Here is a 25,946-nt window from a genome sequence, read left to right on the forward strand (position 1 = left end):
CCCCCGCTGCTAAAGAACTTATGAAAACCAGCGTCCACTCCTCCGTCTCACCCAGTGTCCACCCGAGTGAAGAAAAATGTAAAGACTAACAACCCACACTGGCTGACCACCAGCCCAAAGAGCAGGAACCAACGTGTGCAGGCCGCCACCAAAGCTCGGCACCCAGGGGGCGAGAAGGGTCAGAAGGAGGAGCAGACGAGGGCTCATTACAACCAAAAACTAAATGGCCATGGCTGGGACAAAAGAGACCCTGCTCCATAAAGAGATGGAGACATTCCATGAGCATTGAAACATCCCCTGGTGTGAAAGGACCACATGCAGCAGCCACCAGGGTCCAACCAGAACCAGAAGGGCTCCACCAGATCTGGCTGCGCCTCCAGGCCTGGCCACTCGCTTCAAAACAGCTGGCCCTGGAGGCCAAGTGGAGGGTGGGGTCTGTACTGTGACCCACATCCTGGAGCCTGGGAAAACAGAACACCCCTGAGCGGGTTCCCATACTCGCTGAGGGGACCGTGATCCACCTGGCAAGGTAGCCAGGGTTAACTGAGGCACACGCTGACCCCCGTTGAGTGCTGCCAGGCCCGATACAAGTCATGTCCCCTCCCCACTGCCCCGGCTGGCCCCAGGCCTGCTTCTAACCACAGAGGCCAGACAGGTTTGTGCCACAATTTCATCCTAAAAAAGCCCAGTGGATAAAATAAAGTGCCTGGGGAACAACAAATTAACACATGGAAAAACAGAGGCGAGCGGGTGTGGACTCTTTTTTTTTTTTTAACCAACTCTATATGAACCCGATGAGACCGGGAGGCAAAAAGCACGACAGGGCCCACGACAAAGGGGGTTTCTGCTAACTTCTCAATTGACGGGGAGCTCAAGCGCGGAAGGCCACAGGGAGCGAACCCTGAATGCCCAGCCCCTCTCCCTCAGAGGAGTCTGGTCCGCCAATCAAAGCCCCAAGCCGGGCCGTCACCTCACCTTGGTCTCTCTCTCCTCGTCTCCCCGCAGAGCCGTGGAGAGTCCTCGCAGCTCTCCAGATGACACGTTTTCATCAGGAGATGCCATCTGAGATTTCTCCTCTTTAAGGCACTGAATTAAAGCTTCTTTGCTCTTCAAAGACAGCTTCAACTCCTCAATCAGTCTGAAAGAGAACAAAATTTAAATATTAATTCTAAGCTGTTCTCTTAGCTCGGTGGAGCAGGAGGAGGTGGGAAATGGGGCCAGACATCTTCAAAGTCGACGTGTCCAACGACTGAACATAAACGGAATTGCATTTTGCAGGTGGAGATTAAGAGCCCCAATTCGGGTGACATGAGCCGTCCCCTCGCCTCCAGCGCAGCCCCAATCAACCTATCCTCTGAACAGCCAGACAGTCTGATCGAGTCACACTCCTGCTCAAACACTTTCAATAGCAGTGGGTTACCGATTTCCTTTTTTTTTTTTTGGCCAAGACATCTTCTTTCCCAAAGAAATCTGGGAGTGAGACCAAACAAGCATGACCAATACAGCAGAACTGTTTCAGAGAGCGTGAAAAAAACAGTCTCTCTAAGCCTTCTCAAGGCAGAGTCTAAAATAGACTGACGTTCAAGATAAAGGCCGAACTCCTCAGCAGGGCACGTGAGGCCTAGGTTTTAGGGTCTAGACCATCAGAAGCCCCGCTGATGGCTGCAGTTTCACTTCTCCATCGCCACTCAGAGCCTCCCTCCTGGTCCTGGCCAGAAGCCGGGCTGTACTGGCCTCTAGGCCCCACCATAACCCCCACCCACCCACCCCGAATACCCTTCACAACTCGGTTCCCGCGGGCACCTGAACATCGCCCGTTTGTCCCGCCACCATGAGATGCTACCTCCCCTCGAGACCCTAGAAACCCCCTCAAGGGAGAACTGAGCACATCCTTCTCTAGCCCACCCAATCACCCCACACCAACTGCACCCTGACCACAGCCAAGTTATTCGGCTTCTCTGAGCCTGCATTTCCTCAGCTATAAAATGAGGATAACTTGCTTATGTGGAATGGAGATAGGCTATTAAAACGCTGCACGGCCTACGGCAGAACTCAACACATAATGGTGGCTATAATTACGTTTTTTTAACATCCAGCAACTAGCATTTTGTCAGAGGACCCTCAGAAGAGTCTAGAAAGCCACTCAGGAGGGCAGAAAGAGCAAAGTCTTGGAAGTCTGAGAGAGTGTCCTTGCTCCCAAGGCGAAGGAGAAGAGAGTGCTAAAAGAACTTAAAGCACCTAGCAGTGCGTATTTGAATACCTAAGCATCCACATCCACCCAAAATTCCTACACTGAAATCCAAAGGTGACGGGATTAGGCAGTGGGGCCTTTGGGAGGAGAGGAGGTCATGAGGGTGGAACCGGAAAGAGCCTCGCCCCTCCTGCCATGTGGGATACAATGAAAAGTCTGCAACCTGGAAGACAGCCTTGCTTGCCCAATCATGCTGGCACCCTGATCTTGGACTTCTAGCCTCCAGAACTGTAAGAAATGTGCTTCTATTGTTTACAAGCTAACCAATCTGTGCTGTTTCCTTATGGCACCCCAAGAGGACTAAGATAACCGGGTATAGACAGGTCTGGACAGCACCCCAAAACTTGGAAAGAGGAGTAAGACTGCCCTCTAGGGGTTCAACTCTGAAATCACACAATCAATTGGAGAGAGAAAAAATCACCAAACTGTACAAAATGGGTGTGCTGTGCTATGCTGTATGTAACTTATACTTCGATAAAATTGATTTTAGTTCCCTTAAGGCAAATTCTAGAAAGGAATGGAAATGACCAGGGCAGGCCTGTGGGGACTGTGGCCAAGCTGGAGCACCAGCCCTCCGAAGGGATCAGCCTCAGTCCAGCAAGACCATGGCTTGCTCCTGCCAAGCTACCCAGGTTTTCAAGAGAAGCTGGAAATCTAGACTTTCACATGAGATTAGATTTTTTTTTTTTAATATCAGCAACAAATTCAAACTTTACAAAGCACTGTGTGGGCCAAATAAAACATGTCTGCTGGCCATGTTTGACCTGCAGGGCTCCTCCATGGCAACTGCCTTTTAAGATACCAACCAGCTGGCAGGGCAGACTGAAGGGAATCAAGCAGCTAAGGCACATACCTTTGAAAAAGGCGGCGGGAGCTCAGGAGGCCACAGGTGGTGTCCGTTCTAGGGAGGGCCCTGCTCAAGGGTGGTCGGTTTATGTGGCCAATCTGGATCCATCCAACCACCACACGCACAGCAGCAGACCCCTGTTCCAATTCTGAGCTTTGCAACTCACTTCTGGCCTCAATATAGCTTGCTGGGCAGGCCTGCCTTCAGGGAAGGAATACACTGATCCTAGTCCTGGGAGGGCCACACCCAAGCAACCAGCAGAAATCCTGAGCGGGGCATCTGGAGTGTGGCTGGGGCACCTCTGCCCTTGAGAGACCGGGCCTCCCCAGCCAGACCTCTAGGAGACCCCAGGGAGGTGCAGACTTCTTGAGGCCCTAACCTGACCGCACACGGCCACGGAGACCCCTCTGCCCGCACCACACTGAGCACTCAATGGGCATTCGCCCTTTCCAAGAAGGGCTCCATCTTCCAAAAAGATGAGAAGCCAAGCTTCTAGAGCAAATGCTAACAGAGACTGCGATTAAACCATGCCAGGCTTCAGGCCTTTGCATGCCTCGCCCCACCTCCCAGGTCTCCCGCTGATAACCTGCCCCACCCCACTCCCACCCCCACCCACAGAGCTGACCCACCCTTGCTGATCACAGAGCTGATCACAGCCCAGACCCTGAACTCACCTCCAGCACCAATCTGGACTTTCTGTTTTTAACACCTGTCCCCTCCCCCGCCGCATAAGGAAAACCATGTCCTTCTCGGCATTCCCAGCGCCCAACCCAAGGCTCCCCCAGTAGATGGTTAAGGAAAGGCCCTGTATCTCCTTTAATTCAGGCCTTACTCCACCTGCCCAAGCATCTCCTGGGCTCTCCTCCTGGAGGTCTGCAATTCCTCAACCCAGCATGTCCCAACTGAAAGCTCATCTTCCCACCCCTCACCCCCCAGATCTCCTCTTTCTCCCTTTTTCCCACCAACTCGGAAAACTTGCCAACCATCCCATGGCTGCTCAGGCGCTGGACCTGGGTTGGGGGATCTCTGCAGCCTTTCCCCTCATCCCCAAACCCACCAGCCATCAAGCCCTCAGGCCATCATGCCAACTCTACGTTCCCAATAGCTCGGCCTGCTCTTCCCCGACCCTAGTTCTGTCGCTTCCAGGGGTCACCATCATCTCATCTGTACTTTTGCATCAGCGACTGCCAATCCATCCTCAAGGGGGCAGCCAGAGGGGTCTCTCTTAATTTATTTTTGTCTTCTGTCTTTTTAGGGCTGCACCCACGGCATATGGAGGTTCCCAGGCCAGGGGTCGAAGCACAGCAACATGGGGTCTGAGCCACGTCTGAGACCTACACCACAGCTCACGGCAACGCCAGATCCCCAACCCACTGAGCGAGGCCAGGGATTGAACCCCTGTCCTCATGGATGCTAGTTGGGTTCGTTAAACACTGAGCCATGATGGGAACTCCTGGGGGTCTCTAAATTTAAATGTGATCCTACCACTGCCCCCACCCCAACCCTCAGCTCCTCAGTGCCTTCTCACACACCCTGAGGACAAACCCAAACTCTATACTGCAGGGCCCACAGACCCGCCCCAGGCTCCCTCTCCTTGGCTCCTCCTACCGCCCTTCCAGTCGTGACACTCTCCAGGCTGTGCTTCTTTCTGTTCCTTGATCACGCTTTAGAACAATTTCTGTCAAATCCCAAACAAGCTTGGCTCTTCAGTGGACAGGGCGGGGTTAGCCAGGAGCTTCATTTATACTTAGTTAATTCAACCTTCCACTCAGGTACCACCAAAGCAAGGCAAGGGCATCAGCACAAGAGGTCTGCGCAAAAGAATAAAACCTCCACTCTCTCCTTACCAGTTCTGATTAAGAATTGGTTGCAAGACACAGTGGTTATTAAAGACTACCTAAAGGCAATATGGCCCATCCACGTCTCTGGCACACATTTTGTTTCTGAAGAGCTCTGTACTTGGTCTACATTGTTTTGGCCCCTTGCACTGTACCAATCTGGGTTCCCAGCCTGTATTAAAAGGTACAATAGGGAGTTCCCGTCGTGGCGCAGTGGTTAACGAATCCGACTAGGAACCATGAGGGTGCGGGTTCGGTCCCTGCCCTTGCTCAGTGGGTTAACGATCCGGCGTTGCCGTGAGCTGTGGTGTAGGTTGCAGACGCGGTTTGGATCCCGCGTTGCTGTGGCTCTGGTGTAGGCCGGCGGCTACAGCTCCGATTAGACCCCTAGCCTGGGAACCTCCATATGCCACGGGAGTGGCCCTAGAAAAGGCAAAAAGACAAAAAAAAAAAAAAAAAAGGTACAATAGGAGTTCCGTTGTGGCTCAGTTGTAATGAACCTGACTAACAACAATGAGGACATGGGTTCGATCCTTGGCCTCACTCATTGGATTAAGGATCCGGTGGTGCTGTGAGCTGTGGTACAGGTCACAGACGCAGCTCGGACCCCACGTGGCTGTGGCTGTGGCTGTGGCATAGGCCAGCAGCTGCAGCTCCAATTCAACCCCTAGCCTGGGAATCTCCATATGCCACAGGTGCAGCCCTTAAAAGAAAACAAAAAAAAGGGGTTCCCGTCGTGGTGCAGTGGTTAACGAATCCGACTAGGAACCATGAGGTTGTGGGTTCGATCCCTGGCCTTGCTCAGTGGGTTAAGGATCCGGCGTTGCCATGAGCTGTGTTATGTAGGTTCAGATGTGGCTCGGATCCTGCGTTGCTGTGGCTCTGGCGTAGGCCGGTGGCTACAGCTCCGATTTGACCCCTAGCCTGGGAACCTCCATATGCCATGGGAGCGGCCCTAGAAATGGCAAAAAGACAAAAAAAAAAAGGCAAAAAAATAAATAAAAGGTCAGATGGAAAACAGGTCACTATGATGGAAAAAATTCACTAGTATTTTATTGTGGGGTTGTAGTGACTTACCGTTACCTTTGGGAAAATCTACAAGAGAAATTTCCTCCTGACAATGACAAGTAAAACTGGGTTTCTCCTGAATCACTAATGTGTTATATCTTGTGAGCAACTTGAATCTTCCGTCCACCAGGATTGTTTTTCCCTTTTTCCTTTGGCTACTAGGAAGCTTATGGCCAAAACCTGAATGTTGAATTTAGCATCCGAGTAGAACTTTTCAGCATGAATTTCTGTCCATGAATCCTAGTCCTTTTCCTTTCACCCTGATTTTATCCCTAGGTGTCTCACTGTGGGAACACATGGAAAGAGAAGGAGGGAAGGTAGGAAGGAAACGAGTCCTTCCCTTTTGTTGGATCCCCCAACCAGATAAATGAATGTCAAAGCATCACAGAGGTACAAGCCAGACCTGTCCTTCTGTTCCAGGGCCAGAGCCATCTCCAGGTCCGCCTCGTGGATCTTCTTCATCTCTGAAAGCTTGTTTTCCACGCTCAACCGAAGAGCCTTCTCTGTTTCTATCCCAGCAAAGGCCTTTTCCAGTTCTGCTTGGGCGGCTTTCACATCCTAGAGTTAAATTAAATGCATTTGATGCAATTTTTCAATACAATTGGGAACATTTTGAAAGGAAATTGGATTAAAATATAAATATTTATGACTTTTTCTCCGGCACATTTCCCCTCCCTGAATTGTACTATACATGGGGAGAATCACTAATAAATACATTCGCCAGCCATTTTTCCCTCTTGTATCCTGAAGAGTAATAGGCATTTCCAATGGAAAAGACTCAACTCTACAAGAATTGTATTTTTGGTTTTGAAAAATCAGATCAATATTTGCAGCTTCGGTGAGAACGAGGAGGAATGTTCCTCTCAATACCTAAACACACATAAATTCCTAAGAGTCACCTTAATCTCATACAGATTCATCTCATGCCCCACCGCCCCCTCACTCCTTTTTTTTTTTTTTTTAAGATAATGACTACACAATTCTAAAGTACATTTTCTATATCTCCAAGGGGATTCAGGTTGGGGGGGGACAAAAACCTCCATGTTTTTCCTGAGGCTCAGAGAAGCCACCAAGGACATTATCTAAATCACGCAGGCGGTGCCTGTGTTAGGGGGAAAGGCCCTGGTTCTCAGGAAACTGACTACGGTAGTTATGAATCTCCAGGCCCTCACACCAACTGCCTCTGCATCACAAAGATGAAAGGCAAATTGAACTGGGCTCAAAACCCACTCCGCTCACTTATTATGGGTGACCCTGAATAGTCATTTTACCTCCCTGAGCCCCAGTTTCCCAACCCATAAAATGGGGATAATGGCTATCTCATCAAAGAGTTGCCTGCTGCTGACTAGAAGCTCACCAAACGCTGGCTTCCTCCTCCCTGCTCCTCCCTCCATAGTGCCGCCTCCACCACCGCCTCCCCGAGAGGGTGGCAGCCTGTCAATCTCAGTAATAGCTGGGAAAACCATTTCCCAATATGCTGAGAGAAAAAAAACAGCAAAATCTATTATTTACTGGGTGCCTACGAACGCCAAGCAAGGAGCTTTATTTATACTACCTTTGATCCTCACTCAACTCTAAAAAGTTACACACTGCGAGACAGACTACAGCGTCTCAGGACGCAGGCTCTGCAGCCAGACCACCTGGCATTTGCTGCCTATGTCACCTTGGGCAAGTGACTTGGCCACTCTGTGCCTGTGTCATCATGTTTTTGTTTTTTTAAAGGGATAATAAAATACTGACCTCATGCGTTTACTGAAGGACTAACTAAATCAATGTATGAAAAGGCGAAGGGTGCCTCACACAGAGTAAGCCCTGCTTAATTGTTAGTTCACTGCTGTTATTACAATCACTACTAGAACAGATGCCACAGGCCACAGAGGAAGCAGCTAAGGCTCGAGGCTCCAGAAAGCAAATGTCTTTCTTATCCAAGGTGGCAAAGCCAGTAAATTTCAGAGCAGGGATCCGACCTGGTACTGTCGTCACGCTGCTACCCTAAAACACGGGGAAGCACTTATTGGGAAAAATAAGATGATGAAACCAGTGGATTATTAAGTCTCTTCAAAGTCTCAGAATTATATTTTACCTAAAGTTCAGAATTTGGGCTCAGAACTTTATGACCTAAGTTTCCAACCCCCCCCCTTTTTTTTGGTCTTTTTAGAGCCACACCTGAGGCATGTGGACGTTCCCAAGCTAAGGGTCGAACTGGAGCTACAACTGCCAGCCTACGCCACAGCCACAGCAACTCAGGATTCGAGCCACGTCTGTGACCTACAACCACAGCTCACGGTAACGCCAGATCCTTTACCCACTGAGCGAGGCCAGGGATGGAACCTGCAACCTCATGGATACTAGTCGGGTTCGTTAACCACTGAGCCATGATGGGAACTCCTAAGTTTCCTACCCTCTCTGAGTCTGTTTCTTTATCTGTATTTTGGACCTAATACCTACACACCGTCATGGGGATGACGTGAACAAGATGAATGCAAAAGACCATTACAAGCTGCAAAACACAGTACAAGGTATCTGCTTTTGGTATCCGGAAGTGCTTTGTGGTATCATTTCTCCTCTTATCTGCTAAGAAGAACCAGGGTTTCAGGTAGAGAAGTGAGATGAAACAACAGACTTCAAAGATCAAGAATTAAGGAACTAGGAGTTCCCATCGTGGCACAGTGGTTAACGAATCTGACTAGGAACCATGAGGTTTCGGGTTCGATCCCTGGCCTTGCTCAGTGGATTAATCATCTGGCATTGCCGTGAGCTGTGGTGTAGGTTGCAGACGCGGCTGGGATCCAGAGTTGCTGTGGCTCTGGCGTAGGCCGGTGGCTACGGCTCCGATTAGCGCCCTAGCCTGGGAATCTCCATATGCTGTGAGAGTGGCCCTGGAAAAGGCAAAAAGACGGAAAAAAAAAAAAAAAAATGAAGGAAAACTTCTGAACATCTAGGAGATAAAATCTGGGGGCCAAGAAACATCCTGACCCCATCACAGTCACAGGGCACACCTGAGAAAGAGGAGGAGGAGCTACACATAGCAGCTCCCCAAGAAAAGGCATCCCCTGAGCACAGGGGATGGAGGGATGGAGGGATGGAGGCTGGTCTCCGGACAGGGGCTGTGTGGCCACACACAGCCTGACGAGTCAGGAAATGCCACTCCAGGTCTGGCTGTTAGGGGAGTTGCTTCCCCTCTCCTGGCCTGAGTTTCATCTTCTGTAAAATAAAGGGACTAGACTAGTTAAGAAGGGCAGTGTTGGAGCCAGAAAACAGGCTCGAAAATCAGCAGGTGTAAGCTTAAATCTGGGTTACACGGGCCTAGTTAGTACCTCTGTCTGTACTTCCCTATCCTCAGCTAGAGGATGGAGACAATAAAGGCCGGGCTATAAATTCCATATGCAAAGTGCCTAGAACAGGGCTGGAACCCAGGGGATGCTCAGTAAGGGCAGGGGCTCTTGTTTCTGCTGAAACTCTGACAGCTGATGAAAAAAGGAACAAAATGCTGCCCACTGCATATGAACCCACTGTAAGTATACTCTCCTTGGAGCTTCCAGACTTGCCTCTTCCAAAAGCAGTATTCTCTTGGTTAGGAGCTCTTCGACCTGCCGCACCTTCTTCTGAGCATCTTCCTTCACCCGCTGAATTTCAGAGCCGCCCCCTTCAGCAAGGGTCTCAACCGCTTTGCTACAAAAAGAGGCACAGGTGGAAAATACACAAGAGTGACAATCAGAGGGTCATTCCAATCACCCCAAAGAGACAAAGAAGATTTGTTGGTCACTTCTCCCAGTGGCCTGTGTTGGGCTTCTTTTTTAAAAAAATTAATTTTTTTGGCCACACCCACAGCATGTGGAAGTACCAGGGCCAGTAATTGAACCCACACCACGGCAGTGACAACGCTAGGCCATCAGAGAACTCCAAAAAATTAGTATTTGTCATTCAAAAGCACAGATAATGCAATACAGAAATGAATCAAATCATCCATGCAGTACACCTGACACACAATGTTATATGCCAATTATATCTCAATTAAAACACATATATATGAGATATATAAATACACACATTTATATAGAATAGTCATATACTATATATATATATATGACTACTGTCCAATCCTTAGGGTCAATTCCTAGAAGGGGAACTACTAGGTTAAAGGATAAGCACATTTTTAAAACATGTGCCAGCTATTGCCAAATCCCCCACCAAGAAACTTCTGATAAGGGAGTGGTATGGACTGGGAATTTGGGGTTAATAGATGCAAACTCTTGCCTTTGGAATGGATAAGCAATGAGATGCTGCTGTATAGCACTGGGACCTACAACTAGTCACTTATGATGGAGCATGATGGAGGATAATATGAGAAAAAATATATATATATGTTTGTGTGACTGGGTCATTTGCTGTACAGTAGAAAATTGACAGAACACTGTAAACCAGCTATAATGGAAAAAATGAAAATCATTTAAAAAAAAGACAACACTGTAAATAAACCATACTTCAATAAAATTAAAAAAAAAAAAAAAAAGAAAGAAAGAAACTTCTGAGAAAGTACACCCCCTCCGGGGGCAGCAAAGGTGGAGAGCTAGTGTGGCCACCAACGTGCAACCAGAATAAACCTGAGGGTGAAGGTCTCTGTGCAGCACCTCCTGCGGCTGGAGGGGAAAGCGTTTCAAACACAGCATGACCACTCCGTGGGACCAGCGGCGACTGAGGGCCCGAGGAGAGGAGGTTATGCAAGCAGCCCACTCTCCGCGTTCCTCTACCATCTCTGACATCAAGCGCAGCCTTCACACTGCCCGGCCTCGTGGAATACTCTCTTCGCCTGACCAGCAGTGGTGGGGCTGGCACGCCAAAACCAGACCCGGGACCGCGAGCACTGATGCCCTTCATTTTGGTTCTCAAAAAAGAAAAACAGCGTCGGATATGAATTTACGCAACACAGACTCAGAGCTGTTCTCATCAGATTTCTAAAATGATTGCGGGTTTCCAGAAGGCAGAATTATAAAGGAAATGGCTCCACCTAAAGCTAGTTTTTCAGAAAAACTGCAGAAGAATAAAGCTATTCACCACCAGCCTCCCATGCCCTACTTTAAGGGTATATAACATTTTTCCAACCAAGAGCCACGTGATGAGATGCTCACATGCAGAGGCCATGTGAATTTTTGACTGAGAACAATGGAAAGTCAAGAGGGCCACACTTGCTGTCCAAGTTTCAAACATGAGTCGCCTGCAAATAAAGACTTTATTCATATCTTGTTTCCTTTCACCAATAAGCCTTCAGAAGGCCCCAGTATCATGATATCATTTTAAGGGAATTCAATGTGAACAATTGGAAAGAAAGAACAGGAGCTCTGAGGCTGAACAGATCTGCTTCCAAATTTTGACTCTATTATGTCCTCAGTGTGACTCTGGGTAAATGAGCTCTTACACCTCAGTTTCCTCATTTGAAAAATGAGATGATTACCTCTTAGAATTAATGTGCTAACACAAGTGGTGGCCGAACATAGCACGGTGCCCTTCCTCTCTGATCTGAAAGCTGCCTGCTAGCCTGTTGTACCCGAGGCCACCGCAGCGCTGGCCCCTGCTAAGATGTGGCGACAGGCCTCATTCTAGCCCTCTGCTGGCGTCTGAGCTGAGAATAGATCAGCTCTGGCAGAAGGAAAGCCACCATTGCCACCTCTTGATCAATACCATCAAATGCCCTCGGCCCCCACCCCCTCAGCTCATTTCCTGATCAGTCCTGTCAGGAATGCACAGTGATAAGTGACCATTTCTGTCACCCCTCAAGTGGCATTATCCACGGCTGAAAGACTTCTGTACCAGAAGCTTCTCCCTCCTGAGCACTGGATACAGGACTTCTCCAGTCCTGAATTTTCCCCTGGCCACCACAAATGTTTCAGCCCTTGGGCTTTATACAGACTCCTCTAGAAAACAGCCCACTTGACCATCCCACCCAGTGAGCGCAAATACACTGGCTCCCTTCTATCGGCCTTGTGTTGTTGGTTTTTTGTTTTTGTTTTGTTTTTGGTTTTTTGTCTTTTTAGGGCCACACCCACAGCATATGAAGGTTCCCAGGCTAGGGGTCGAATCGGAGCTATAGCTGCCGGCCTACGCCACAGTCACAGCAACGCCAGATCCGAACCACGTCTGCAACCTATACCACAGCTCACGGCAACACCGGATCCTTGACCCACTGAACGAGGCCAGGGATCGAACCCGTGTCCTCATGGATACTAGTTGGGTTCGTTACCACTCAGCCACAAGGGGAACTCCTCTGCCCAGCGTTTTGGCAGTCAGAATCATATACACTGTCATGAGGCTGACTACAGTTTTTAACAAGTACTGGTATTATTCAGTTTGGTTGCATTTTAGTTATACCAATAAAATATATTCCCAATAATAAATGTTCCAACTTTTCATTTATCATCGCTGTATTTTACAGTTACTGTAGCAATAAAATTTATACTCAGCAGTATGGTGCAATTTTCCCCTACTAATGGAATTATTATTTTCGTTTGTGTTTTAAAGCCACAGAGATAAAATTTACTCCCGACAATATGTCTGCTTTTGTTTTTAATGTCCCCTTATTGTAACTGATAAATATAACAATGAGAAGCCGCAAACATACATGTCTACTCCACAGCAAGGCAGAGCACTCCTGACCAGACCAGTCCCAGTTCTGTTACCAACCTGGGCGAGTCCCCCTACCCATCGCGGCCTCAGTTTTCTCTTCACTCAAATGGGAACACTGGCTGCCTCAAATAGTTGTTGTAAAATCAAATGCGACAAAGTATGTCAAGTGCCAGGCCCAGGGTTTGGGGAAAGCGGGATCTCAATAAACGCGAGTTCCCTCCTTCTACCCTTTCTTCCTTTACAGAACCTGGGACAACAGAAGAGAGAGACAGCAGACCTAAGGAGACAGAAGGTTGACAGAAACTGGTCCCATTCAGCTTTTCACCCAATACAAGAAAGAACTTTCTGGAAACACCACCCTCACTACCGTTTTTACTGTCAACATTTCCTCTTGATTCTTTCCAGTCTAATTATAGTTCTTTAGGAGGAGCAGAGGCTTTTCCTGTGACAGGTCCCATATCTCCCAACAGCCCCCTCCTACAAAACTAACAACCATAAAACTGAAAAAGGGAATTGAGGGCATTTATAAAGATATTTTTCCATCAACAAATATGCACCACACATGCTGTGAGGTGCTGGCAGTTTAGGGTAAAGAAGGGCACTCTGAGCAGAGAGTCAGCTACACAGTCAGCTGGCAGATCAGCTACGCAAAGGCCCATGAAGCAGAACAGCCGAGAAACCAAGGCTCAGGAGCCACAGGCCCACCTACTGGCAGGGCCAACCTGGAGCCCTGTCCCTTCCACTGGCCCATCTCCACTAACATAGGAGAAGAGGCTCCTGGCCTTGCAAGACATACAGTCATGATGGAGAAATGAGAATCACATAGGAAAATAGAGAAAGAACATGGAGCTCCCGTCATGGCACAGCAGAAAAGAATCCGACTGAACCATGAGGTTGCGGGTTCAATCCCTGGCATCACTCAGTGGGTTAAGGATCTGGCATTGCTGTGAGCTGTGGTGTAGGTCACAGATGCAGCCAGATCCTGCATTGCTGTGGCTGTGGTGAGACCAGCAGCTGTAGCTCCAATTTGACCCCTAGCCTGGGAACCCCATATGCTGCGGGTGCAACCCTAAAAAGAAAGAAGGAAGGAAGGTAGGAAGGAAGGACATGAAACCTACTGCTGGACTAGAAGCCAGGGACTTGAGCTCTGCTCTAAGTGGTTTTAGTCATGATCCTTCCCTTCTCCAAGCCTCAATTCCCTTCCATAGAATGAGGTTTTCTTCAGAAGCTGCCTAGCTCCTGGGACAACGATGTCGGGAAGTCTGTGAAGAGGCTGAGATGTGGCTATGGGCAGCCATGGAACTCAGCAGGAGCCTTTCTAAAGAGAAGGCGACAGGAAAGGCATCTAGGCCGGAGGGGATGGGAAGCAGAAGAGATGTGTCAGAAGAGCAGTGGGGCAGAACATTTTAGTGTCTGTGAACTGTCAGGGATAAAGCACTGGGGAGAGAACACTGGAGCAGTGAAGTCAGGACCCCTCACCGAGCAGGCACCCTTCCCATCCGCAGCCCAGGCCTGCTGGCTTTGCTTCCTTTTTTTTTTTTTTTTTTTTTTTGCGTTTTGCCATTTCTAGGGCCGCTCCTGCGGCATATGGAGGTTCCCAGGCTAGGGGTCTAGTCGGAGCTGTAGCCACCAGCCTACACCAGAGACACAGCGATGCAGGATCCTAGCCGCGTCTGCAACCTACACCACAGCTCACGGCCGGATCCTTAACCCACTGAGAGAGGCCAGAGATCGAACCCACAACCTCGTGGTTCCTAGTTAGGTTCGTTAACCACTGAGCCACGACGGCAACTCCTGGTTTTGTTTCCTAAGTGCATTCCCCATCCCCCTGTCCATCTTTACCATGAGCTCTCACCTGAACTCTCAGACTGGCCCCCAACTCGCCTCCCCGCCTCCACCCAAGCTCCCTCCACAAAACATGGCCCAGTCAGCATCCAGAGTGACCTTTGAAACAACAAAGCCTGATTGTGTCAGCTCCTTAAAACCCAGGACTGCTTCCCACTGGCTCTCAGGAGAAAGACCAAAATCTCTGGTGTGGCCTCAAGAGCCTGTAAGACAAGACCGAGCCCCCGCCCAGACTTGTCCTATTTCCTCAGACCTGCACGTTCCCCTCTCGCCAACACCTTCTCCACCCTTTCACCTGGTCAGTTCCTACTTACCCCTCTGATCTCATGTCATCGCAAATGCTCCTTCCCTATAGTTATGTATCTACTCCCGTTGCTATACACTCTTAGAGCTTCCTTTATTTTTCTCATAGCTCTTTTCCCAATTTGTATTTATACATCCTGGACTCCAAGTATTTTATCCCCATCACCCCTTCAGAAGGTAGGCCCCCTGTGTCTGTTTGGATCACCACTGTATTCCCAGGAACTTAGTCCAGTGTCCCGCACAACTGCTTAATAAATATTTTCTCAATCAATTCATAAAGCTGGTCAGACTTAAAAGGGCTTTGAACACTAGTCTGGGCAGTTGGGAAATCTCTGCAGTCATGTCCACCAGCCCCCAAACTCTCAGCCCTGTGTTGGTACTAGGGAGTGAGTCTGGGCTTCCCCGTGAATGTGCCTGGCTAGGAAGAAGTCAAGGACACAGTCTGCAGCAGGCTGTGCGCTGAGGACGAAACTGACTGAATTCTACTACTGACTTCCAGGCTTGGTAAAGCAGATGTGACTTCCTGCCCCGAGAATGATGTGCTTCCAAACAACAACAAAAGCAACCTACGGCAACACAAACAGGTTAGTCTAGTTTATTCATTCATTCATTCACTCACTTGCTCATCCAGAAAATACCACGTGTGAAAAGTCAGCATAACACAGAGAGGCCTGGGCCAGGGAAGCTCCAATCTACTCCAAGCCAACAGCAGTCCATTTCAGCAGCTGGCCGCGTGACAATAAAAGGAACTGTATGGCCTGGCCCAGAGCAGGGCCACTGTGCCCTAAGCCCAAGACTCCATGCCAGTGGCCCAGTGTTCTTTTTTTTTTTTTTGTCTTTTTGCCTTTTCTAGGGCTGCTCCCTCGGCATATGGAGGTTCCCAGGCTACGGGTCGAATTGGAGCTGCAGCCGGCGGCCTATGCCAGAGCCACAGCAATGTGGGATCCGAGGTGCATCTGCAACCTACACCACAGCTTACGGCAACGGGATCCTTAACCCACTGAGTGAGGCCAGGGATCGAACCCGAAACCTCATGGTTCCTAGTCGGATTCGTTAACCACTGAACCACGACGGGAACACCCCAGTATTCTGTATGGGCAGGAGCTTGGCCACAGTGACAGACAAAGCACTTCCATGTAAGCTCTCAGCCAGATCCGGGGTGGGTCAGCTCTGGCAAGTCTCAGTGCCCTCTCACCAAGCAAAACTCAGCACACTGTGCCCACAATCGCCCTCTGTCACTGTGCCTCCCTCACGCTCCGTTTATAGGCATCTTTGACGAGCTCCTGAGCAAAGGGACATCTCTTCTCAAATCCTCTCGGTGTGCAGTACACTTATGGGGCATGTGTCCGTGAATGAACGAATAAACAAGGGGCCACAGACTGTCTTTGCTGAGCTGTGCTGGTTATTCAACAAATATTTCAATTAATTAACTGACTGACTAATGAAAAGTAATAGTTTTCAAAATTTTTTAAAACAGTAGAATCTCTCTTTTAAACAAAACACTTCGAGGGGCCCTGGTACATGAAACATACAAAAACGAGTTACACTGGTTGAAGCCACGCCCTCTGCGGGGGTCCCTCGGGACCCTGAGACCCCTAGGCCTTTCACAGCGATGAAAACAGCTGAGCTGCTGAGGTAATAACAACATGGACGGACCTCAGCCACTTCGCTAGGGAAGAGGCCACAGACACAAAAAGCTGCATGCCCAGAGTATGATTCCATTTCCGTCAAGTTCACGAACAGGCAGAACCAAGCAGGGTGTACCCTAGTGTCAGCACAGTGGTTATCTAAGTGGGAGAAGGGGAAGGTCTGGGAGCACAGAGGAAACGTCAGCAGAGCTGCTGATGCTCTGGTTTCTGAGCCGGATGGTGGCCCCACAGGTGCGTTGGTGAAGGGTCATCAGGCTGTACACTTACAGTCGGTGCATTTTCCTATAAGTATGCTACATTTTGAAAGTTGGTTAAAAAATCAGTAAATAAAAAGGAAAACCTCCTGGGGTTCCCCAGAGCACCACTGGAACTGGAGAACCCCTGGAAATACCAGATTCTCCTTCACAGGCGCACCCAGCCTCTAGCACCTGGGCGACCCGAAAGCTTTGCCGGGAGAGGGGACGGTACTCACGAGGCTTTGATGAGCAGCTGCTCTCTCTCTTGGAGCTCCCGCTTCAGACTCTCTACTTCCACCTTGAGCTCGATGTTCTTCCAGACAAGATCAGGAGAGAAAAGAAACAGCGTGAAACACACAGGATGTCCGAATGCCTCGAGTGGGGAACCAGCTTTCAGCAAGGGCTGGCTGGCTGGCTGGCTTCTCCCATAATAAGCAGATATTAGATTCACACCCTCATTAGCCTCGGGGCACGGGGAAAAGGGAATTATTAAACACTGGTGGTCCCCAAAGAAAGCCCTGGATTTCTCGAGGCTTGGAACAATTATGTAAATTTTCCAAGCTTCTAACAGCCAGAGCATTCAAACATTGAGGCATAAATGTCATACAAGTGAAGCTGATTTAAAAATTGTTTGCCCTCCGCCAAGCAAATTTACAAGCAATTGTGCAGTTTGCTTTTACCATTCCAAGGCAATTACTTCTGGTTGTTTACAATCATGCATGTGGTGGCTGTAGCAGTGGGAACATGTTACAGCTTCAGAAAAAAATAAAACATGTGGATGGGTACGTGGGAGGCTGCGTCACTGCCTGTCTCATTTCAGTGTTTAAGATTTCAGGGTACTCCCTTCCAAGAGAGCCACAACCACACGGGGCCAGCTGTCTAGAGGGGACATCACAGTGTTCTCCAACCACCTTCCCGTTAACTGACTGGAACAAAGGGAGCCACACACGGCCTTGGGCCTCTAATTCACGTGAAGATCCACGGACAGAATCTTTGGCAAACAGATCACAACGTGAGGCAGTGGAGCCACAATGGGCTTCACAAACCAGTCCACAAACGTACCCTAGACGGAATTCAGATGAATTCATGCACTAAATGGGGGGGGGGCCCTCTGCAGAGGACTGTGGTAAATCCAAGATTTCTCTAATTTGCTCCTGTTTCATTTTCATAATTGATGCCAGCTTTACATTTTACTCCATAATACATGTGTACTATTTTTGTTTGTTTTTTGGTTCATTTTTTGCTTTTTAGGGCCGCACCCATGGCATATGGAAATTCCCAGGCTAGGGGTCTAATCAGAGCTACAGCTGCCGGCCTACACCACAACCACAGCAACACCAGATCCAAGACTCGTCTGCAACCTACACCCCAGCTCACGGTAACGCCAGATCCTTTACCCACTGAGCGAGGCCAGGGATGGAACCTGCAACCTCATGGTTCCTCAGGAACTCCTACATGTGTACTATTTTAAATAAAAAAACATTTCCAGGAGTTCTCCTGTGTACAGCAGGTTAAGGATCCAGCATCATCACTGTAGTGGCTCAGGTTGCTGCTATGGCACAGGTTCAGTTCCTGGCATGGGAATCTCCACATGCCATGGGCATGGCCAAGAAAATTAAGCAACATTTTCTGTAAAATTTACCAGAGGACATGCCTCCCTCCCTTCAGCCAAACAGCCCTGGTGGGGAGAGTACCTCGACTGAAAAGTCAGCTGGAATGGAAAGGTCACAGCCTTGAAGGACCTGGGTTCAAATTCTGCCTCCACTCTTCACTGGGAGGGAACCATGAAAAGTCAGTGGGTACTCATTCACTCACTCCTCCCCTTCACAGACCTACACCAACTCCTACGACAGGCCAAGCATGGGCTCAGCATGAGGCCACCCTGGTAACAAGGCGGACACAGGCCCTGCCTTCACGCTCACACGGAATAACAAGGCGGAAGTGCAAGCCTGTAATTGTCCTTAGAAACACAGACCGCGAGGAAGGAAAACAAGCTTTCTCCTTTCAGAGGCCTCAAGTGTCACATGAAAAACATAAAGCCCAGCTGACACGGTGGATTTGAGGAGCAAATGGACTAACAAATGAGAAGGGGCTAGGAGGCAGGGCTCAGAACGTGTTATTCTCTTCACCATCAAACAATAGGAACTAAAGAAGTCATCGCTGCAGCAGAACTTTTTCTAAAAGAAACTGATCTTCACATAAAGGACACGAAGTGACAGTATGCAGTGTCTTCCACTGGACTTTGTACAGACTGCAGAAACACTCTGCAAAGAGAAGACCTCTTTTCCAGCTCATCAGAGAACAGAGAGCTTCCATGTAATAACTGATATCAACTGTTCTAAGTGCTTTGCTTTTTTAATTTTTTTTTTTTTGCTTTTTAGGGCCGCACCCCCGGCAGATGGAGGTTCCCAGGCTAGGGGTCTAATTGGAGCTATAGCCACTAGCCTACACCACAGCCACAGCAACACCAGATCCTTAACCCACTGGTTGAGGCCAGGGATCTAACCTGCAACCTCATGGTTCCTAGTCAGATTTGTTTCCGCTGCGCCACAACAGGAACTCCGCAAGTGCTTTGCTTTCTTATGAACCAACTGGCACCCAGCTAGCTAACGTATCCTCTGGGCTATTTTTTGCAAGCCCAATACTTCACGTTATAACTTACATACACAGAGACTGCAATTACTAAACCAAAAAATCGAGACACCCTATACGCATAAAATGGAATATCATTATAAGAAAGAATGAAGAAGCCTTAAACCATTATTAAGGAAAGATATTCCAGATACTGTTAAGGAAAAACATGAGGTATAAAGCAGAAAGTGCTCGCATTGACATAAAAAGAGGGTTTATAAACGCATACATATACACACATATCACGCCTGCTTGTATACACATAAAATTTCTCTGCCCGAGGAATTAATAGTATTGGTTGGAACTAGGAAACCGGGAGACCAGGGTGGAAGAAAAGTCTTTTCAATGTAAACCTTTTATCTTTTAGATTTTGAACCATGTACACCTGTCCAAAAAATTAAAATTTAAATAAAAGGGCAATCAAATCAGGCCATCTAACCAAACAATGGAAGAGAACAGCTGAAATAGCAGAGTACAAGGAGGGAGGCAGACTTGGGGGCAAAACCCGCCTCACAGAGCAGCTCCACGACCTCAAGTAAGTTACTGATCTTCCCTGAGCTTCAGTTTCCTCTCCTACAAGATGAGGCCCATCCCCACTGTACGGGACCATCTTGAGAATTAAAATAAGGTGAATGACTGTACAGACGCCTGACCCAGAGCCGGGAATTGACTCGTTTTGATTTCCTAACCCTCATATTCATTCTGAGATAAATGACCTTATATTTAAAATATTTCAGGCTCTGGGGTTTCCTTCAAAATCTTGATTATACCACCACTTCCAGAAAAGGGGAGGTGAGCTCTTCATTGTCTCCTCCACAACGAAGAGGAAAAAAAAAAAAAAAAAAAAAAAAGTGTCTTGAGGGACAAGGGAGCTTTTCAATTCTTGAAAAGCCTCGGAAGTATAGTATAACCCCACTTCAAGACAAGCCCATTTAAGTCCATCCGCTAAAACTCATGGAGGGTTCTTTTTCCTCCTTCCCCCAAGTTTCCACTGGTGCAAACTTCAGAAGAGAAAAAAAGGAGTTCCCGTTGTGGCGCAGTGGTTGACGAATCTAAGAACCATGTGGTTGCGGGTTCAATCCCTGCCCTTGCTCAGTGGGTTAAGGATCCAGCATTGCCGTGGGCTGTGGTATGGGTTGCAGATGCGGCTCGGATCCCGAGTTGCTGTGGCTCTGGCGTAGGCTGGCAGCTACAGCTCCGATTCGACCCCTAGCCTGGGAACCTCCATATGCCGCGGGAGCGGCCCAAGAAATGGCAAAAAGACAAAAAAAAAAAAAAAAAAGAAGAAAAAAAAGCGGAATAATTCCCAGGCCAAGAGCTAATCTCCTGGAGAAAGTCAAGAAATGGGCACTGAAACACTGTTTGACTCATGTCTTTTCAAGAAAGCCAGGTGCTTTTTTTCAACTTTCAGAATCAAGGTTTGTTTTCAGGCAGCGATCTCCAGGTCAAGACTTCAGATAGGAAGAGACTTTTTATCTGACAGTTATAAGGCAGCACGCAAGGAATACCGAAGAGTCATATCACAGAAGACTGGCCCATCCTAACTTAGGGCGGCCAATGGAAGGCTCGGTGAGACAATGATGATCATTGTCAAGCAGGGCCTGGATGCTGAGGCTTGCATCTGTCAACTCACTTTAATCCACACAAATAACTCCAGGACAGGGGGATTATCACTTAACCCTGGAAGCTAGCCCAGAGAGCTGAAGTGACTTGTCTCTAGTTACACAAGTTAGTTGGTAATGACGGGATTCAATTCCAAAGACAGCTGACCATCTTACCGTCTTTGTCTACGTTATAAATAATGAGAAAAAGGCAATCGAGATACGGTAAATCAGAATTTTGATTTTAAGAAGAGAGAAAGACTCCCTTAACATTAATCTTGTATCTCTCTGCTTAATATTAAGGTCATCCTATTATCTTTATGCTCCCTGTAATCAATTCAAATAAAATGAAAGCAGCGCTATCTATTCATGCCAACTCCGAGAACAAAAACTAATCGAGTTTCTGCTTGGAATGACTATGAGAAAAGACACCGGGGACGACACCGGAGAAGCGAGGCACTCACAGTTTTGTACAGGTGTTCAGTGGGGCCATCAAATTCCTGTTGCATTCTTTCCTCGAGGAAATAGATGCGGAGCTTTAGGTTAAAGTTTTCTTTCTTCAGTTCAGTGATTTGCTAGAAAATAAGCACAGACAGGTTATCAAAAGTGAGGTCAACGCAACAATACCCTCATGGATCCTCACTGCTTCCAAAAACCACACAGCTGACCACAAACTGATGATTATAGCTTTATTTGTTTTTTTATTTTTTGCCTTTTTTTTGGTTGGGGGGGGAGCTGCACCCACAGCATATGGAAGTTCCCAGGCTAGAGGTCAAATTGGAGCTAAAGTTGCCAGCCTACACCACAGCCATAGCAAAGCAGGATCCAAGCCGTGTCTCTGACCTACACCACAGCTCATGGCAACACAGGATCCTTAACCCACTGAGCAAGGCCAGAGAATCTCAAACCTAAGACCTCAGGGATACTAGTCAGATTTGTTTCCACTGAGCCACAACAGTAACTCCTGTTTTTGTTTTGTTTTGTTTTTTAGGGCTGTACCTGTGGCATATAGAAGTTCCCAGGCTAGGAGTCGAACTGGAGCTGGAGCTGCAGTCCTACACCATAGTCACAGCAAGGCCAGAGCCAGATCTGAGTCATGTCTGCAACCTGCACCACAGCTCACAGCAACGCCGAATCCTTAACCCACCAACAGGGCCAGGAATCAAACCCTTGTCCTCATGAATACTAGTCAGGTTCATTACCACTAAGCTACACCTGGAACTCCCAACAAGAATATTAAAAAGAAAAAAAAGCTGAACAACACCATCAACTAACTAGATCTAATTTACATTTATAGGAGTTCCCATCTTGGCTCAGTGGTTAACGAACCTGACTAGTAACCATGAAGTTGCAGGTTCGATCCCTGGCGTCGCTCAGTGAGTTAAGGATCTGGCGTTGCCGTGAGCTGTGGTGTAGGTTGCAGACATGGCTCAGATCCCACCTTGCTGTGGCTGTGGTGTAGGCCAGCAGCTACAGCTCTGACTGGATCCCTAGCCTGGGAACCTCCATATGCCTCGAGTGCAGCCCTAAAAAGACAAAAGACAAAAAAAAAAAAAAAAAAAATTTACATTTATAAAACACCCAGCCTAACAATTCAAGTGAACATGGAACAAGACATTACCAAAACATCCTGGATCATAAGACAAACTTTACCAAATTAAAATGAACTGAAATCAAACAATATTCTCTGACCATATGGACTTAAACTAGAAATCAATAACAGAAAGAAAACTGGAAAATTCCCAAATACTTGGAGATTAAATAGCACATTTCTAAACAATCCATAGGTAAAAGAAGTCTCAAGGGAAATCAAAAGATACTTTAAGTGAAAATGAAAATACATCAAAATTTGTAGGATGCAGTTAGAGTAATACCAGTGGAAAATTTATACTATCGAATGCTTTAGAAAAGAAGAAATATAAAATCAATAACCTAAAATCAATAACCTAAGCTTCTACTTTAAGAAATCATGAAAAAAAAAAACACAAAGCAAAAAGAATTAAGATATAATAAATGTAAGAGCAGAAATCAATGAAATGGAAAAAAGAAAAACAACAGAAAAAAATCAATTTTAAAAGAAGGCTCTTTTAAATGATCGATAAAATTGAAATATCTCTAGCAAGACTAGCAAAAATAACAAAAAGAGAAGACATAAATTACAAATATCAAGAATGAAAAAGGGGTTATCATTACAGACCCCACAGTAATTAAAAGGATAATATACACAAATATATACAAATCTACATACATATACTAGAGAACTTAAAGATGAAATAACTCAATTCCTTCGAAGGCAAAATTATCAAAATTCACCAAAGAAGAAAAAAGAGAAAGTGAATGGTCTTACAGCTATTTGAAAACTTAAATTTGTAACTAAAAACCTTCCAAAGAAGAAAATTCCAGATCAAGAAGATTTTGAGGAGCAATTTCTACCAAATATTTAAAGGGAAACAGCATCAATTGTACACAATCTCTTCCAGAAAATACAAGATGGGGAACTTTGCAACTTCACTCTATGAGGACAGCATTACTCTCATAAAACCAAACAAAAACACTACAAGAAAACTACAGGCTAAATCCTTCATGAACCATAGACACAAGATCCTCAACTAAATTTTAACAAATTGAAAAAACATTAACACATCATGAGTGGGATTTATCCCAGGAATGTGAGGCTAATTCGATGCTCAAAAATCAATCCTGGTTGGAGTTCCTTTCATGGTGCAGCAGAAATGAATCCAACTAGGAACCATGAGGTTTCCAGTTCGTTCTCTGGCCTCACTCAGTGGGTTATGGATTTGGCGTTGCCGTGAGCTGTGATGTAGGTCAAACACATGGCTCGGATCTGGCATTACTGTGGCTGTGATGCAGGCCGGCAGCTGTAGCTCCAGTTAGACCCCCTAGCCTGGGAACCTCCATATGCCGAGGGTGGGGCTCTAAAAAGCAGGAAAAAAAAAATCAATCCTTGTAATCCATCAAACTGAAACACTAAAAAAGACAGGAAAAAAAAAATCATATCACTAGATGCAGAAAAGCATTTGAGAAAACCCAAAAGCCACAAGATAAAAACTGAGCAAACTAGGAATTAAAGGAAACATCCTTAATCTGCTAAGGGACATCTACCAAAAAACCCATATGTCTACCAAAAAAACCATATTTAATTAAAGATGGAAAAACTGAATGCCACTCCCCCAATGTCAAGAACAAGGAAAAGGAGTTCCCGTCATGGCTCAGCGGTTTTCGAATCTGACTAGTATCCATGAGGACGCAGGTCTGATCCCTGGCCTCGCTCAGTGGGTTAAGGATCCGGAGTTGCCCTGAGCTGTGGTGTAGGCCAGCAGCTGCAGCTCCAATTTGACCCCTAGCCTGGGAACCTCTATGTGCCGCAGGAGCAGCCCTAAAAATAAAAAAATTTAAAAATAAATAAAAAATAAAAAGAATAAGGAAAAGGAGTTCCCCATTATGGCTCAGTGGAAGCTAATCTGACTAGCATCCATGAGGACACAGGTTCAATCCCTAGTCTCGCTCAGTGGGTTAAGGATCCAGCATTGCCATGAGCTGTGGCGTAGGTTGCAGACACGGCTCAGATCCTGCATTGCTGTGGCTGTGGCATAGGCCAGCAGCTACAGCTCCTATTCGACCCCTAGCCTTGGGAACCTCCATATGCCACGGGTGCGGCCCTAAAAAGACAAAAAAAAAAAAAAAAAAAAAAGAATAAGGAAAGGATATCCTCTCTCACAATACCTATTCAACACTATATTTGAAGTCTTAGACAGTGCAATAAGGCAAGGGAAAAAAAATAAAAGGCATCCAGATTGGAAAGGAAGAAATAAAACCATGCTTATTTGTAGATAATATGATCACCTATATTTAAAAAATCCCACAGAATCTACAAAAAAAGCTCCAGAATTCATAAGTGAGCAAAGCCAACATGCATGTATCAATCATATTTCAATATACTGGCAATGAACAATCAAAAACCCCCCAAAAAAATTGGGGGCTGCATCCAAAGTAAGGATCAAACCCATACCACAGCAGTGACAATACTGGATCCTTAACCTGCGGAGCTGCCAGGGAACTCCAAACATTTTTTAAACATAATTTATAATACCTTCCCCAAAGTTGAAATTTGTAAGTATAAATCTAGTAAGATATTACATATGCTTAAAAGCACATATGAAATCAAATGCTGATGAAATCAAGAAGCAAAATAAGTGAGGAGACTTACGTACCAAATTCATGGAATGGAAAAACTCAATATAATGAAGATGTCAGTACACTCCAAACTGATCTATAGATTTAACACAATCCCCATCAAAATCCCTACAGGAGTTCCTGCAGCTAAAGACAAGCTGATTTGGAAATTTATTTGGAACAATAAAAGAGCTAGGTGAGCAAAATTAATTTTGAAAAAGAATCCAACGAAACAGAATACAGAAAAAGACCCATACAACTATGGCCAATTGATTTTTGACAAAGGTGTAAAGACAATTCTATGGAGAAAGGGTAGTTTTTTTCATTGTCAACTCATGGTATTGGAACAATTGGATATCTATTTATAAAAAAGTGAACCTTGACCCATCATACCTTAAACAAGAGTTAACTCAATCGAGATCACAAATTTAAATGTAAAACATAAAATTATATAACTTTTAAAAGAATAAATAGGGAAAAATCGTTGGGACCTAGAGCAAGGCAGTGTTCTTAGCTATAACACTAAAAACATAACCCATGTTTTTTTTAAATCAGTGAAGTGAGCTTCATCAAAATTTAAAATGTTTGCTTTGGCAAACACAGTGTTAAGAGAATGAAAAGACAAGTTACACACAGAGAAAATATTTGCAAACCACAAATCCAACAGAGGAATTTATGTATCGAGAATACATAAATAACTCCCAAAATGTAATTGTAAAAAAAAAAAAAAAAATTCAATTAAAAACAAAAAAAAAGGCAAAAGATTTGAAAAAAACAGAACATGGTAAATCAAGTATAATAAAAAAAATTTTTTAAGATTTGAAAAGAAACTTCACAGGAGCAAGATATACAGTTGACAAGC

The 25,946-nt window shown here is 46.4% G+C and overlaps 1 protein-coding gene across 1 annotated transcript in view; it reads right to left on the bottom strand.

The window, feature by feature from the left end:
• CDK5RAP2 (CDK5 regulatory subunit associated protein 2) overlaps positions 1-25,946 on the bottom strand; it is a 182,262-nt gene that overhangs the window by 131,846 nt on the left and 24,470 nt on the right. Inside the window, 5 exon segments of the mRNA XM_021068104.1 lie at positions 976-1,138; positions 6,408-6,562; positions 9,553-9,676; positions 16,895-16,971; positions 21,355-21,465. Of these exon segments, the coding sequence (XP_020923763.1) occupies positions 976-1,138; positions 6,408-6,562; positions 9,553-9,676; positions 16,895-16,971; positions 21,355-21,465 (630 nt within the window).

Source organism: Sus scrofa, chromosome 1 (genome assembly GCF_000003025.6).
Source record: "Sus scrofa isolate TJ Tabasco breed Duroc chromosome 1, Sscrofa11.1, whole genome shotgun sequence".
Lineage (NCBI taxonomy): Eukaryota > Metazoa > Chordata > Mammalia > Artiodactyla > Suidae > Sus > Sus scrofa.